Source organism: Colius striatus, chromosome 1 (genome assembly GCF_028858725.1).
Source record: "Colius striatus isolate bColStr4 chromosome 1, bColStr4.1.hap1, whole genome shotgun sequence".
NCBI classification, from domain to species: Eukaryota; Metazoa; Chordata; class Aves; order Coliiformes; family Coliidae; genus Colius; species Colius striatus.
The window spans coordinates 125,007,940-125,022,832 of NC_084759.1; the positions used below are offsets into that span (position 1 = coordinate 125,007,940).

Genomic DNA, 14,893 nt, shown 5'->3' on the forward strand with positions numbered 1-14,893 from the left:
ATCCAGGATGTTTTCAGGTGGCAAGTGTAAGTAAAGACAGCTCAGGGAATCTCACAGGAAGTGACAGCTTCCTCATCAGCCCACCTGATGATTCTGTGATTCACAGACAAGACAGGAGGCACTGCAGGCAAGCACTGGCACCTTGAGTTCACAAAGTTACAATTTTTTTTTCTCCTTCTACCTCTGTATCTTGCAGGAGATCTGACGAGGGGCTGCACTGCTTGCCTGATGTCTTAGACTCTCCCATCCAAGGCTTTCCATGTACTCTCACTCCTGCTGTATGCAACAAGGTAAAGGCAGTCCACATTCCTCTGGTTCACAGTTGGAGTGTGCCTTGAACCACTGAGACAAAGAAATGACTGCAAGCAAGCTCTTCTGCGTGCACGTGTAACAGTTGCCTGCTTCTGTGAGAATCCTACATTTAAATCATTTCTCATGTTATACTCTATCAAGTCAGTAGTCTGTCACGCTGGAAGTGTGTCTGATCAGGTTGCAGGTCAAGCTTTTGCAACACAAGCTGAAGACAATTTGTCCAGTTGTATTGTCCATGATTTTGGTTAAGGAAGAACAATTCCATCTTGTATTCAGCGAGCAAGTAATTCCTGTGCCAAAACCTGGGTTACTGCAGAAGATAACATTAGCATCTGCAAATGTTAATTTTTTTCTGTGTTGCCTTTTCCTTTTCACAGACTGTGGACTTGTCTGAGATTGTTGAAAACATGCAGGTAAGGAGAAGTTACTCTGTCAAACTTTGTGTTCTCTTGATTTTTCGTAGCCAAACAAATAATCAGCTGCTATTGGTCTTGTCTCTTCACTTCCAGTACCCTTTAATTTGAGCTTTGCCCTGGTTTCAGTGGGGATAGGTTAATTTTATTCCTAGTAGCCAGTATAGGGCTGTGTTTTTAATTTATCCTGAGAATAACATTGGTAAAACAGGACTGTTTGGCTCATTGCTGAAGGCATCAAGGCCTTATCTGCTTCTCACCATGCCAGCGAGCAAGCTGAGGGTGCACAAGAAGCTGGGATGGAGCATGGCCAGCACAGCTGACCTGAATTAGCCAAAGGGCTATTCCATACCACAGAATATCGTGCTCAGTATATAAATTGTGGGGAGTTGGCCCTGAGGGGCAGATCGCTGCTTGGGCATCAGTCAGAGGGTGGTGAGCAACTGCAGCACTTAGTTTAGGGTCTTCTTTGGGTTTTTTTTTCCTTCTTTGGGTTTTATTTATCTCTATTATATTCCTTTTTATTACTCCTATTGCCGTTGTTGTTATATTTTATTTAATTTCAGTTATTAAACTGTCCTTGTCTCAACCTGTGAAATTTACTTTTTTTCCCATGATTTTCCTCATCCTGCTGGGGCAGGGGAGGGAAGGGCAGGTGGCTGAAAATCCTGACTCTGGATTTCCCTTATCTCAGTAGTGTAGGAGCCTTGAGCATTCAATTTCCACTAATTTCAAATAGGTCTAAGGGCCTTTAAGATCATTGTGGGAAACAGAGCAACCTGTAAGGTCCACCTCATTTGGTCCATCTGCCAAAGCAACAGCATTTTGCCACAAAGACTTTTTTTCAGTCAAGCTGGTTTCGAAAAACAAAGTTTTGTGAGACCCTGGCTTCCACCATGAGATTATTTCAAGATGTTCCTTGCATTCTCCCCACTTTCTAACCAGAGTTGATTACCTCCACAAAAGCACATTTTCAACATTTCTGACAGAGTGCCGCCAAAGGCAGCGGTCACTGGGGAGATCTGTCTTAAAAGTGATGTTTCAGTCATTCCATTTTTATCACAACTTCAGAATCAGTTTAATAGTATAGATTGGAGACTAGCAAATTTCAGGAGAGGAAACGGTTAAAAAATTCTTTAATGTGGTTCAAAAGGCTCAAACGTATTGTATCCATGGACATGATAATTTTCCTGTTGTTCTAACTCCTAAATGAATGTAGCCTCTTCTGTCTCATAAAAAAAAACCCACCAGGAATTCCAGTTGCTGCTACTTCTGCTTCCTTTAGTGATGGGTCAGGGATAGCCGAGAATCATTGAGGCTTGTCTCATACAAATCTAATTAATTTGTTAATTTATTTGAGTGTGTTATTCAAATTCAGCCAATAACGGGCCAGGTTTAAACTATTTCAGTGTGAAATTCCTTCCTTTTATTGTTTGCATCTCTTTCCTTCTGCAGACTATATAACGGGAAGTCTCTCGGCCACATCCAGTTCACCTTTGGACAGGCAGCAATTAGGCCATCCTTGAGGAAAACACAGCACGGTTCAGCTACCAACTAAACTTAAGTGGCATTCACCCACCACTGTCCTGCAAAGACGTTACGGTAAAACTTGGCATTAATTAAAAAGCCCTGCGAGATCTGAGCCTGGTGCCTGAGAATGTGAGTGTGGGGGTCTCCTCAAATGTCAGTCACTGCAGAGCATGGCGCATCCAGGAGGGGAGACACTTCCATTTGAAATACTTGATTGCTTCCCTAGATTTTTCTTTGGGCTTGAACTGTCCCTCCCTCTCTCTTGCCCCCTCCAATTGCCAGTCTGTAAAAGGGAGTGGGAATACCTTGTCCTGTGCTTCTAGTGTCTATGTAGTACCTTGAACTTAAAAGAAAAATGTGGTCAGCTTCTCTTAGGCTGTATGTAAGCATGTTTCTAAAGCACAACCAAGAACATTGGTGCAATCCAGAGATCACAGTCCCATAACAATTTAAACCTCATCCTTTTAGGGTAAGACAAAGTGAACTAATCAGAAAAGAAGAATGTTTAGCCTGCAAGAAGTTAAATATTTAATCTTTAATGTTAATAATTAATCTGTTGAAAGAAAAGGAGCAAATTTGTACTGGTAGACAACTCACCAGATTAGTAGTACTGACAAACCTTGAAAAGCTTCATGATTAAGAGTGAGCTGTTAAGGATGAGAAATTCATCTCTCCATAAAACTGGATACATTCAGATAATCACTGAAGACTGACCATGGACATGTATTTTTTCATTCTTATATATTTCCCCTTGACTTTTCACATCTTGGAGTTTGGAACTGATGGAACTGGTCCCAGCCATTTTTCCCCTGCAAGACAAACCAGCACAAAAGAGAAGGTTAAATTTTAATATATAAAGGTTATTGGCCAGTCACATTTTTGCAATAAGATGACTGTTTCTATTCCTCTTTTGTAGGGTAACTACAGATGGTAAGGGTAACTAGAGGTTTATATCTTATCATCCTTCAGCCAGCTCCGTAAATCCTTCCCTGTACAGCTTCAGTTGTAACTAAACAAAATAATTCTTTTCCTCTGTCACAGATGAGAGATTCTGCAGGTCTGGGGCACTCCACATGAGGGTAAAGCCATTGCTTTTTAGGACTACCTTTTTGAGGGGCTGAAGTAAGAAGAGTGGAAGGCAGGGGAGTCAGAGAAACAAAAGGAAAATCTGTTGAAGTCCTTGGAGTTGAGACTAGAAAACAGGCCATCACATTCCAATTAGGATTAGTGACTGTTGTGGTTTAACATCAGCCATCAACTAAGCACCATGCAGCCACCACTACCTGGCTCCCAACTGGGTGGGAAGGAAAATCAGGGAAAAAAAAAAAATCAAACTCATGGGTTATGGCAAGAACAGTTTACCAACAAAAATGAAACAAAATATAACAATTTATTAAAATAATAATTGCAATGAAGAATAATGTAACAAAATGAGAAAGAAAATGCAGAGAGGAAAAAAAAGGAAAAACCCAAGTGATGCCCAGTTCAGTTGCTTACCACCCCCTCACCAATGCCCAAGCAGCAATCTGCCCATTCCAGCCAGCTTCCCCCAGTTTAGGTACTGGGCACGATGTTCTGTGGTATGGAATAGCCCTTTGGCTGGTTTAGGTCAGCTGTCTTGGCCATTCTTTCTCCCAGCTTCCTGTGCACCTCCTCACTTAAAAGTTTAAGAAAAGAACTACTTAGCAACAACCAAAACATCCCTGTGTTACCAACATTATTCTCACAACAAATCCAAACCACAGCCCTGTACCAGCAACTAGGAAGAAAATCAACTCTATCCCAGACAAAACCAGAACACAATCGCAGTGGATGTTAGGCATTCATCTTCCTCACTTTAATTTTCATCAAGAACATTTTAATAGAATGAGTCATCCACCCAGAAAATAAAAAAACAAAAGCCTCAAAAATAATCCCTGTTTAAGCTTATGACTAATTTTAATTGTCATTAAGATTTCTGCTGAAATTTATCAACAAATGACTCATAGTTTACTACATGACGTCTTTCTAGTGACGTCTCAGATACCAAATCTTGAGATCAATAGTCCAATGCCCTCTAACTCGTGTAAACGCAGATAACTGAGTTTTATTAGTTATCACAACCTATTCCAATTCTCTTTAAACAATAAAGTTTGTATTCTATTACTAGAAAAAAAATCAAAAGAAGGATGGTCAACATATGAGTAGCTATTGAAGTTGTATAGCTAGGTAATTGCAAGTTACAGACTGGGGAGCTGTGATAATGTGCTTTTTGTTAAGATGGAACAGATATAAAGTAAAAATCTCAAAACTACAAAAAATGCAGTATCATCCATAGTCTTAATGCCTTAATGTTAAACATGAACATTTTTGAAACTAAAGAGAATAGCATGTGGTGCACAAAGTCTTGAAACATACTGAAAGAGGATATGGAACTCAAAGTTACTTCTTGTTTGGAAAAGGAGTATGTTTTTGGTTACTTTAACTGTACTGATACATTCCAGTCAGCATTTCCATCCCATGAAGACGTGCAACATTATTTAACACTTGAAAGACCTTAAGAGTGTTTGATTTAGCTGTATTACATACTCCACTGAAAAAGTGTGAAAGCATGAAACCAGAAGAGGTGTTATTAGGTACACTCACCTATAACACTGGCTAGCAGTTCTAAACGATCACAGCCAAAAAAGAGATGAGGTTTCTCGTTAAAGTGTGCCACAATAGCAGGCATCCCAAAGGCCTATTGACACCATGGAGATGAAACAGAATGTTACAATGAGAGAAATTTTTGCAGACGCATTATCAATCTTTAAAATAAAAAGCATTAACTTTTGACTTTTTTCCTCCTCTTCACCTTCTCCTTTCAGAGCCATCAGAAAGTAGGGGACTTTGCAGAGCCCCTGTTTACTTTTTGAAGGGGCAAAAAAAAAGCAACCTGATAAATCCACAGTTTCATGTCAAGTAGCTATAAATGGTATCTCTTAGTACTGGTCCTGTAGCTCCCCATCCTTGCAGTCCAGCTGGAATAAGCTGAATGGGTCAATTGGTGAATTGGTTTCCCTGATGACAACAAGAGAAACTACCAACAACAGTGAGTTATTTTCACTTGTTCAAAAATCAAAGACCTCCTAAGAGAGATGGTCTGTATTGTGCTTTCTAATCATCACCTTCCATTGTTGCTTTCTGCTCAGTATTCTTAATAGAAAAGGAATGCATAGCTGTGATACCAAATGGCATTGGAAGCATCTCACCCCATATTTTATTGCTTCTTCTGTTGTGTCTTTCAGTCGGTTCTTCACTGCAGGGGATGAAATCATTTCAAGTAGTTTCTGGGCAAGCTCTGATGATAGCCCAGCGCGTCCAGCAACCTGTGAAAAGATCCTGTAATTAAAAGTACCCCAATATCATGTATTCTAATTCATATAATGGTCTAGTTAATTTAGTCTTCAAAATTATCACCCAAAGTCTACTACAAACAAAAAAATTACCAAATACCCTTGAAGCCCTTCTTGCACAACTGGCTTGCTTATTCCAAACCCATTCATCATTTATCAACTTTCAGATACAAAGTAGAAGGGATATTTTAAACTTCCAGTCCCCATATCTGCACTCATAGAAGGTGACAAAAATGCCACTTAACCTCTGATCCATTGACTTCTCAGATAACTTACTCCCCACCAAAAAACCAGTTGTTCTGAAAATCTTACAGTATAAGCCTACCAAGACAAGAATTGTGTGACAAGTATGCCAACGTAGGACCTAGAAGTGATACTGCATGAAAGAGACTGTAACTCAGAGAGATTAAACAGATGCTGAGTGGTTACTTTTTTAGCCTCCTCTATGCCTCTGCCACACAGAAATGAGATAAAGTGGCCAAAGGTAAAGGTCCAGTATTTACCAGATAACATGGAAGTTTCCTGTAAGCAGTTACTTGGAAGTATGTATTTAAGTAAATTTTCACAGAAAAATCCATGCCCATGCCATGAACCTGAACAACATGCCTTTTCTTCATTAAACCCAATTTGAAAAATGCATACAGTATTATATGTGGATCAGTAATCCTGCACATGCAGCAGTTAGTGATCTTCCTTCCCTTAATTCCCTCTCCCCATCCCTCCCTTTCTCTTCACGTTCTAGGACCTTCCCCTACTTCCAAATCAGGGAGATTATGAGTTGTTTTATTTTTTACTCTGCTCAAACAGGAGGTTAACAAGTGCAGCATGGGAGTAGAACCTCATATGTTTTGTAGCCACAGTGTTTAGAGTGCAAGATTTACACAGAAATATACCTAGTCCTCACCATTTTAGGGCAGAAGGGATATTTAAATAGACTGGGGCAGGATTCTAAGAATATACACTTCTAAGTAATTTATGTGACACTACTGCTAACTAAAAAAAGAGAAGTAAAAAAATGATAAGGAACTGTATCAAGTAAACACCACTCCATTTTTCTAATTGATGTGTAAAACAAATTCACCTGTAAAGACTCAGATGAAAGGGAGGGACCCCTCACTTGCCTTTGGCTGGCATATTTCCAGAAGAGAGAAATTCTACTACTTGCTGCGGGGGTGAATGAAGACAGAGACAAGCAAACATAGTGATGCCTACCTCTCTGCCTTGCTGAACACAGGGGGATACTCACAAACTGCCAAACAGTGATGAAATTACATAGTGATCTTTCTCAGTATGAAGTGTATTTCTCTGAAGTTCTGCATGTGCTTGCTTTAGCTTTATTTAAATAATGATGGATTCAGAGACTATGTGAGGATGTTCTAGATATATTTATGTACTGAATCTGGATGGGATGGGGTTAATTTTCTTCACAGAAGCTCCTGTGGTTTGGTGTTTCAGGCCTGAGACCAAAACAATGCTTATAAAAGACTAATGTTTTAGTTACTGTTGAAAAGTGTTTGCACAATGTCAAGCCATTCTGTTTCTCACCCCCTACACACCCCTGCTGCCATTCAATAGATCAGGGATGCACAAGAGGTTGGGAGGGGACATACATAACAAGGTACATGACCTGAACTATAACCAGAGATATTTGTATTCCGTGCCATATAATGTTATGCTCAGCAATATGAAGTGAGGAGAAAGTTCAGGTAGGTTAGCCACCTTTTGCTTGGGGACTGGCTGGGCAGCAGTCTACCCATGGGAGGCTGTGAATGATTGCCTTTGCATCATGTGTTTTGTCCTCTTTCTGTCTTCTTCCATTTCTCCTTTGCTTATTAAACAATTTTATCTTCATGCACAAAGTTCTCTTGGTTTTATTCTTCTTCTCTTCCCCTGTCTCACTGGGCTATGGGAAGAAGTAAACAAGCTCCTCGGTGCTTAGCTGCCTACCAAGGTTAACGCACCACAGTTTGGTTATATCCTTCAGATCTTTCGTCTTGAAAAAGGCAAAATGCAAACCTTTGCTGAAATTCTGGTAAAGAAAAAGGTACAATAAGATAAAGCTGACTTGCAAGGTCTAGACTCTGGGGAAACGGCAAGACTGCAAGCTTCAGGTTTCAAACAGGGATGTTGGATAGGAGGGACTAGGCATGGACAATTCTTTACATGCTTAGAATACAATTTCTAAGCATGTAAAAGGGCAACACAGCACTGAACTTAAACTAAAACTTGGCTCCATTTCTCCAATGAAAGTCAACTTCCCTAAAGTGTTGCATTTCACCTGAAGATTTCATATTGCATCAAAGGCTCAGTGCATTCTGGAGACACTGTTCATACCTTATAAAAAATGTATGAACAGATAATTCCTTGTTCCTCTTGGGTATCTCAATATATGAATTAACAAACAAAATTAATCGTAGAATGGTAGGGGTTAGAAGGGACCTTTAGAGATCATCAGGTCCAATCCCCCTGCAGAAGCTAGATCAGTTTGCATAGGAACATGTCCAGGCGGGTCTTGAAGACCTCCAAGGAAGGAGACTCCACAACCCCTCTGGGCAGCCTGTGCCAGGGCTCCCTCACCTGAACACTGAAATAGTTTTTCCTTATATTTAAGTGGAACTTTTTGTGTTCCAGCTTCATCCCATTACCCCTTGTCCTGTTACTATCTACTATAGAAAAGAGGGATGTCCCAACCTCCTGACACCCACCCTTGAGATATTTATAGATGTTAATAAGATCTCCTCTCAATCTCCTCCAGACTAAAAAGCCCTAGTTCCCGCAGCCTTTCCTCATATGAAAGATGTTCCCTTCCCCTGATCATCTCGGTGGCCCTGTGATGGACTCTCTCCAGAAGTTCTCTGTCCCTCTTGAGCTGAGGAGCCCAGAATTGGACACAGGACTCCAGATGAGGCCTCACCAGGGTGGAGTAGAGGGGGAGAAGAACCTCCCTTGACCTGCTGGCCACACTTTTCTTGATGCATCCCAGGATGCCATTGGCCTTCTTGGCTACAAGGGCACATTGCTGGCTCAGGGTTAGTTTATTATCAACCAGGACTCCGAGGTCTCTCTCTGCAGAGCTGCTCTTCAGCAGTTTGATCCCCAGCCTATACTGGTGTATGGGGTTGTTCCTTCCCAGGTGCAGGACTCTGCATTTGTCCTTGTTGAACCTCATGAGGTTCCTCTCTGCCCAACTCTCAAGTCAGTCAAGATCCCACTGAATGGCAGCACAGCCTTCCAGGGAATCAGCTAGTCTTCCCAGTTTGGTGTCAACAGGGAACTTGCTGAGGGTATACTCTATTCCCTCATCCAGGTTGTCGATGAAAACGTTGAACAAGATTGGCCCCAGAAATGAGATTATGGTTCTGAGTGTCATTCAAAGTATGACAACATTCTAAACTGCTGCTAGGGAAGTTAAGTACACTTTTTTTTCCTAGATGAAATTTTGTAAAACTGTAAGTGATCATTTGACTAAGCTCTCCTGCTGTCTATTACCGATCCAAGGCATCAATAAGAACTTGTAGCAACAATACAGAAGCACCAACAAAATGAGATACTTACAGTCAATATATTCTCTGGCTGACTGATATCTTCCTGCTAGTAAAAGAATGAAACAAGTAATTCAGTACTTAAGAACAAACACACAGGTTTGGACTTGAAAGCAATTTTTCTAAAAATACAGAAATAAAGCCAATACTAGTTGCTAGAGAAATTTCTCCCGAAAAAGTTTAAGTCACCCAATCTAATGTATTAAGTGCTTTCTCATATGAACTACTGATCCACTCGGTGCATAGGGCTCACCAAACACAGAGGAAGGGAAACTAAGCTGACTATATGCTAATTCTGTTCTTGTAATGGCTCCTGACATACTATGACTCTAAGTTTCCTGCTATGACCTTTCATTACAAGACATTTTCTTTCTCTTGCTCGAATCCCATATTTGAACACCGGGACAGGAAGAGTGCCAGAGAAAGAATCAGGCAGCTGGCTTCATAAAATACTGACCTGTGACCAGAAACGTATCCAGAACTCCCTAGACAAGGGTTCCAAGTACTGTGGTTGTGTAATATCAATGGCTGTGATAAAGCGCATGGCTCCAAGACTGCCTGGGATTAGTGGAGAGACAGAAACAGTGAAACAAGGCACAGGATCAGGAACACACACTCTCTGCACAGGTGTTACCTAAGAACAGTATGGTCTTCTCTGCAAGAGTCCCCAAACAGTAAAGCTTATGTTTATTCACAGTATCTTCCACTCTAGTATCATTCACAACCATAATTCTTCAGAAGTTCCTTTTATGCTTAAAGATGCACACATGAAGTGTTCACAGAGAGAGGAAGAGGCTATGGACAGGGAATTCATCTTCACCTTTATGGTCAGGGAGAACTTGAACCAAAAGTGCTAGAGCTGAAAGATACCAGCTAATCTAAGTCTCTTACTTACTTGTACCCTTGATATGTTCGAGGATATTTTCTGAAGTTTGTACAGGCACTTGGTAGTATTTTGCCATCCGTTTTATATCCTTCAAGAGGTATTCTCCACGCTTTGGCAACATTGCTGGGGGCTTGTTACCTTTCAGGAAAAAAGTTCTCTTGAGATTTTCATTTCTATTGTAATAACAACACTGGACAAGACAAAAATGCACAAATGAGACTTTATGCATACACATGCCTAAAAAATGGAGTATAATTTCATATTGACTTACTGAAAAATATGCAGCTTTTCCAAAGATAATGCTAGGATGTAAACATACTTCAATTCTGCTTTTTCACAGATGAGCCCCTTAAGTTAGCAGAATCAGTTTTAAACCAAGATGGCAAATGTCCTAGCAGGGATTTATATTGATTCAGACAGATTAAGATAAACAACTAATAATGCATGGGTAAAGAAATGCAGAGACTTTTAAACTTCATGACTTACAAGTCTCAGTGACTGATTTGTTCTAATAACGCCACAAGGACTATTTTACGGTGTACTTGGATCCTTCATGCCTATTACAAACTAAAAGCATTCTATAAATTAATTCTGCTTTGAACTCAACAGGAAAATCTTAGGAAAATATTCCATATGAAATTATTATTATTCTATTTTAGAATTGTTGAACTTTGGCATAGACTGTATGTGACAAAGAGTGGCTGTTTAAGCTGCAACAATATGAAATTCCTTGGGGTCTACTTCTCAAGTGACTACCGAGCTCTACAACCCCACAGCTAACTTGTTACCAGTGCCAAAACTTGGTTTAAAGCTGGCTGTGTGAGCTCAGCACTCACCAAGACTAGTGCCCTACTAGTGAAGGAGGCATTTCCGTGTAGAGCTACTCTCCCTGTATTGCGTACCAGTTGCTTGCATTATGCCACCAAGGAAAGCTGGACGAAAGTGCAGATCAACATTCCAGATGTGCTGGTACCGACACAGCACCTACAACATAAAGAAGTAGTGATAGATTAACAGTCAGATGAGATGTCTGCAATGCTCCATACAGCCCAGAAATAAGCTAAGGCATTAAATACACATTGCAGATTAATCCTTTTCTATTTTATCAGTGACACACCTAAAAGCCTTTACTGGATCCTAGCAGAGAGCTCTGATAATAGAAAAGCTGGGTGGGCCGCAATTGTATTACAACTACACAAGTCCAAGCTGGCTTAAATAAGGAAAAGAGCGGACCTCGTTAAACATTAAAACTAACCCTAAAGCAAAACGTTCGGCAGTAATTCCCAAATTTGTACAGGCCACGCTGCCATCTGGCCGGGAAAAGCTTCCGTTATGTCCCTGATTTGAGGAAGAAAACTAAAGAAAAACATAAGCGGGAAGGGCTCTGCCTGCAGCAGGCAGGGAAGGCGAGCTGCCCTTCAGACACCTCCTGAACGACAGGCAGCGGCGCGGGCAAGCGGCCAGGAGGCCCGTGCCTCCGCGGCGGGGCGCCCTGGAAACGGCCAGCCGGCCTCCCTCCCTCCCTCTCCCCCTCTCTCTCCGTCCGCCTCACCTCAAACGCCAGCCAGGAATATGGGGACACCACATCGTAAAAGAGCTCCACAACTGTCCGCCTCAACTTGCCTCCGTCCGCTCTCGACGCCATCTCTCCCCTGCGTGCCGCAGCGCCACCAGCACTTCCCCGAGGCCGGCGAGGGCCGGTGCAGGCGGAGGCGGGACGTCCCACCCTTCCGCCTCGGAGCAGGGGCCGCTCCCCGCGCAGTTCCTCCTCCCCGCTGTGTTCAGGGTCGCTGAATAGACGGCAAGGTCCGGGTGTTGCAGATAAACCATTGTTTTAGTCAATAACCTAACACCACACTAACTAGCTAAGCACTTGTTAAGCACTTACTAATAATTTAATTAACTAGCTAAGCACTTGCAAATAGTTTAATCACGTGACGATTAAGTACTCCTTTAAATTGCAAAAACAGCAAGAGTTGCAAAAAAGTGGTCTTTCTTCATTTTCTTCATAGTGTTTGCCAGGTGATCTGATTCCTCTGTCATAGCGACACGACCTTTAACAGTGAGGCAAACTATGAAAGAAGCGCTTAATGCAATAACTATTGTTACTTTAGTTTTCCATATGTGATAATCACAAGATACCTGGTGCAGGTGTTTGTTAGGAAAAACTTAGCTGTTGCCAATGTAGGTGGATGGGGCGAGTGGACTGGTCTCTTTCTATAAGCATTTAACCAATCACTATGATACTAAGAAGTTTTCTAGTAGTTAGGAACCAATCAAGATAAAGGGCAAATTAAAATATGGACATTTCATCCATGCTTTTTGTTGGCAAATGTATAAAGCCCTTGAAAGCTGTAACTAACACCGGAGCACAATTGGAGGAGATACCCTCTGTGTTCCCCAGCGCTGCATAATAAAGAAGTGCCTGCTTATCTGCATTCACGGGTAGATAAATTCACTCGCTAGTGCAGATCCGTCAACACGGGTGTCCTAACGCAGCTGCGAGCTGCGCTTTGCTGTCACTCCTTTGAAGCCCGCCTTGGGAAGGGAGAGGCGGGGTGAGGATAGGCGCCCGGGCTTTGCAGGGAGCCGGGAGGAGTTCGTGCTCTTCTCCATGGCGAGGCGGGCGGGGAGGAAGCCGCGAAGGAAGGAGGGCGGGAGCAGACTCGGCATGTTTGCCCGGGAGCACGGCTTGTATGCCGGGGCCAGCAGACGGTACGTAAGACTTAAAATAAACAAAACCATTAAAAAAATCCACTAGAAAGCGAATCAATTGAGGTAATAAATGGAAGGCTTTGCTAGCTAGCAAAAAAAATGCAGTTGTGAACCATTGTTTCTATAAGGGAATCTCTTTCATGATATTTAAAAGTCTTGTCAGGTATCTTCCAACATCCCGCTGAAGCATATATAGCATATGGTGCAAAAATATCTTGCTGCTTACATCTTCTGTTCAATATACTCAGTAAAGTTCATTTTGCTGTGTTAAGCATGGCTTACCTATGTGAGCAACAGTGAAAGTCAGCTCTTCCAAAAGCACACAGCCTGTGCTAATTCTGTGCTACTATCTTTGACTAACATGGAAGCCCGCTAGGGGGAATATATATATATATAGATGTACAAGGTGGCTTCCTCCAGTAGCTAGGTTCAGTCAATCTGATCAAGAGCTGGCCCTGGATGCCAGGTCTCCCCAGCTGCTGGCAGGTATAGCCCTTGAGGCTACAGCTCCACTCCAGCTGCTGGTACAGACTGTGTTGTACACACAGAAACACCCCCACTCCTGGCCAAGACTTCTCACGTTAACCCTTTGGTGTTTTTGCCCTTAAGAGACGTGCAGACACCCTCACACCTAGAGCTGGCCCTTAGAGACCCACTCAATGCCTCAGTTCTCAGGTTGCCTCACCTACTTACAAGCTGGTCTGGCTGTATTATCAATAACAATGGCATACACATGCATGTCTGCACTCATTCCAGTTGCCATACAGACCCCTATGACCTGTGATCTGACACCAGTTGCCGTGCTCAGAAGGGTGTACACACGTGCACACAGCAGAGAGAGCCCTCAACCACCAAAGAGTTAGAAATTACTTTAATAAGAAGATCAGATAGGTATAGGGCATGGCCAGGCAAGTATATTGATCAGCCAACTATTTACAAGTGACTGGCCCTTACCCTCTATTTTCCCCCACTTGTTCTGTAACAGTCACCTAAACCTTTCCCCTTTTCCACCTTCAGTTCCTCTTCTGACCATCCCTCAGGAAGTCCCGTGCAATCCCAAAATGTGCATCCCCTGCATCCTGTCATGTGTCACAGTCCACTAGACAGCAACCCCCTTTAGTCCTAAATGTGGTCTGGAATATGCACCCCATGATTTACCTTGCCGTAATCTTGATTTTCATCAAAGCAGCTTTCTGAAATTAAAATAACTCAGGGATGAAAAGTCCCAGCAATGGTTTGTGACCTCTTACCAGAATATTTCTTAACAGATGAGTATTAGGCTGTGAGCAAATTAAGAAAGGACTTGGGAGAGAGCTGGGAAAATTCAGTGTGAGGCATGTTAGTAGATATGGTGCCAAAAAATAATTAATCATAGAATGGTAGGGTTGGAAGGGACCTTTAGAGATCATCTAGTCCAACCCCCCTGCAGAAGAATTAATGAACAGAATTAATGAACAACTGAATAAAAAAATCTATTTGGAAGAATCAGTAGTGATTCTATAAAGGAGAATACCACCTCACTTTTTTCAAGGGGGTTAACAAAACTGTAGAGCATGGATATTATAAGACACCACCTCTGGCATCCTCTGGGGTCTGGAGTTCTTCCTTCCAGGCCACCGGAGCATACGTGTGACTGTTGCTTTTGCTCAGACAGTAGTGAGGCTGAGTGTGTGTCCCAGAGAGATGTGTACATGCACACACATGCAGAACACTAACATAGGCAGCTACACAGACTGCAACAGGCAGAGTGCTGCCTGTAACAACACTCATTTACAATGCTACCAAAAAAAGTAAGTATAGATAGTCCAGTTCTGTTGGCCTTCAGCTGATAGGGTTTAAGTTCACTAGTGAAAATACAGTCCTTCACCCTCCAGATTCAGGAACATACACATGGATTTACAGATCCCTTGAATATCAGCTTGGGCCCTTAGCCTCTCTCGTGTTCATGCTCTGATTCTGAGCCCTCCTGCTCAGTATATAGGTCGTTTACTTGACAGCTGGTCCAGCTCAATAATCTCTGAATTGAATATCTGGAAGATGAAACAGAACTTTGATGATTTTCTTGCAGTTCAGTCTCCAGTCCTGATAATCTTCATAAAGCTGACCTGTCCAAAGAACCAT

At 42.1% G+C, this 14,893-nt stretch overlaps 2 protein-coding genes across 7 annotated transcripts in view; both read right to left on the minus strand.

The window, feature by feature from the left end:
* Window positions 1-2,771: 2,771 nt before the first annotated feature.
* GSTK1 (glutathione S-transferase kappa 1) lies at window positions 2,772-12,668 on the minus strand. 6 transcript variants are annotated; one of them, XR_009819629.1, is made up of 9 exons: window positions 11,681-12,668; window positions 10,960-11,041; window positions 10,067-10,195; window positions 9,629-9,729; window positions 9,185-9,217; window positions 5,486-5,602; window positions 4,881-4,974; window positions 3,753-3,912; window positions 2,772-3,064 (listed from the first exon to the last, which is right to left on the minus strand). XR_009819629.1 is itself a non-coding variant. In XM_062006322.1 (8 exons), exons 1-8 carry the CDS (start codon window positions 11,885-11,887, stop codon window positions 3,015-3,017), a joined length of 816 nt encoding a protein of 271 aa, XP_061862306.1. In that variant the 5' UTR covers window positions 11,888-12,667; the 3' UTR covers window positions 2,772-3,014. The 6 variants fall into 6 exon arrangements, 2 of the variants coding, with proteins under 2 accessions (XP_061862306.1, XP_061862324.1); XR_009819627.1 differs by having other exon boundaries at window positions 9,185-9,220; XR_009819630.1 differs by having other exon boundaries at window positions 9,185-9,220; window positions 11,610-11,789.
* Window positions 12,669-12,742: 74 nt separating this feature from the next.
* The window catches only part of LOC104564058 (scavenger receptor cysteine-rich type 1 protein M130), a 47,125-nt gene continuing 44,974 nt past the window's right edge, over window positions 12,743-14,893 (minus strand). The window contains exon 17 of the mRNA XM_062006479.1: window positions 12,743-14,877. Coding sequence (XP_061862463.1) covers window positions 14,780-14,877 — 98 coding nt within the window. The 3' untranslated portion in view covers window positions 12,743-14,779. The remainder of the gene's footprint in view (window positions 14,878-14,893) is intronic.

What these genes read in the sequence shown, in the direction of transcription:
- GSTK1 (XM_062006322.1), bottom strand. Translation starts at nt 11,887, where the DNA reads ATGGTTTATCTGCAACACCCGGACCTTGCCGTCTATTCAGCGACCCTG. An exon ending in GGCGTCGAGAGCGGACGGAG is followed by an intron (nt 11,042 to 11,680) that starts GCAAGTTGAGGC and finishes TTTATGTTGTAG; the next exon opens with GTGCTGTGTCGGTACCAGCA. An exon ending in ACTGCTAGCCAGTGTTATAG is followed by an intron (nt 3,065 to 4,880) that starts GTGAGTGTACCT and finishes TTTGTCTTGCAG; the next exon opens with GGGAAAAATGGCTGGGACCA.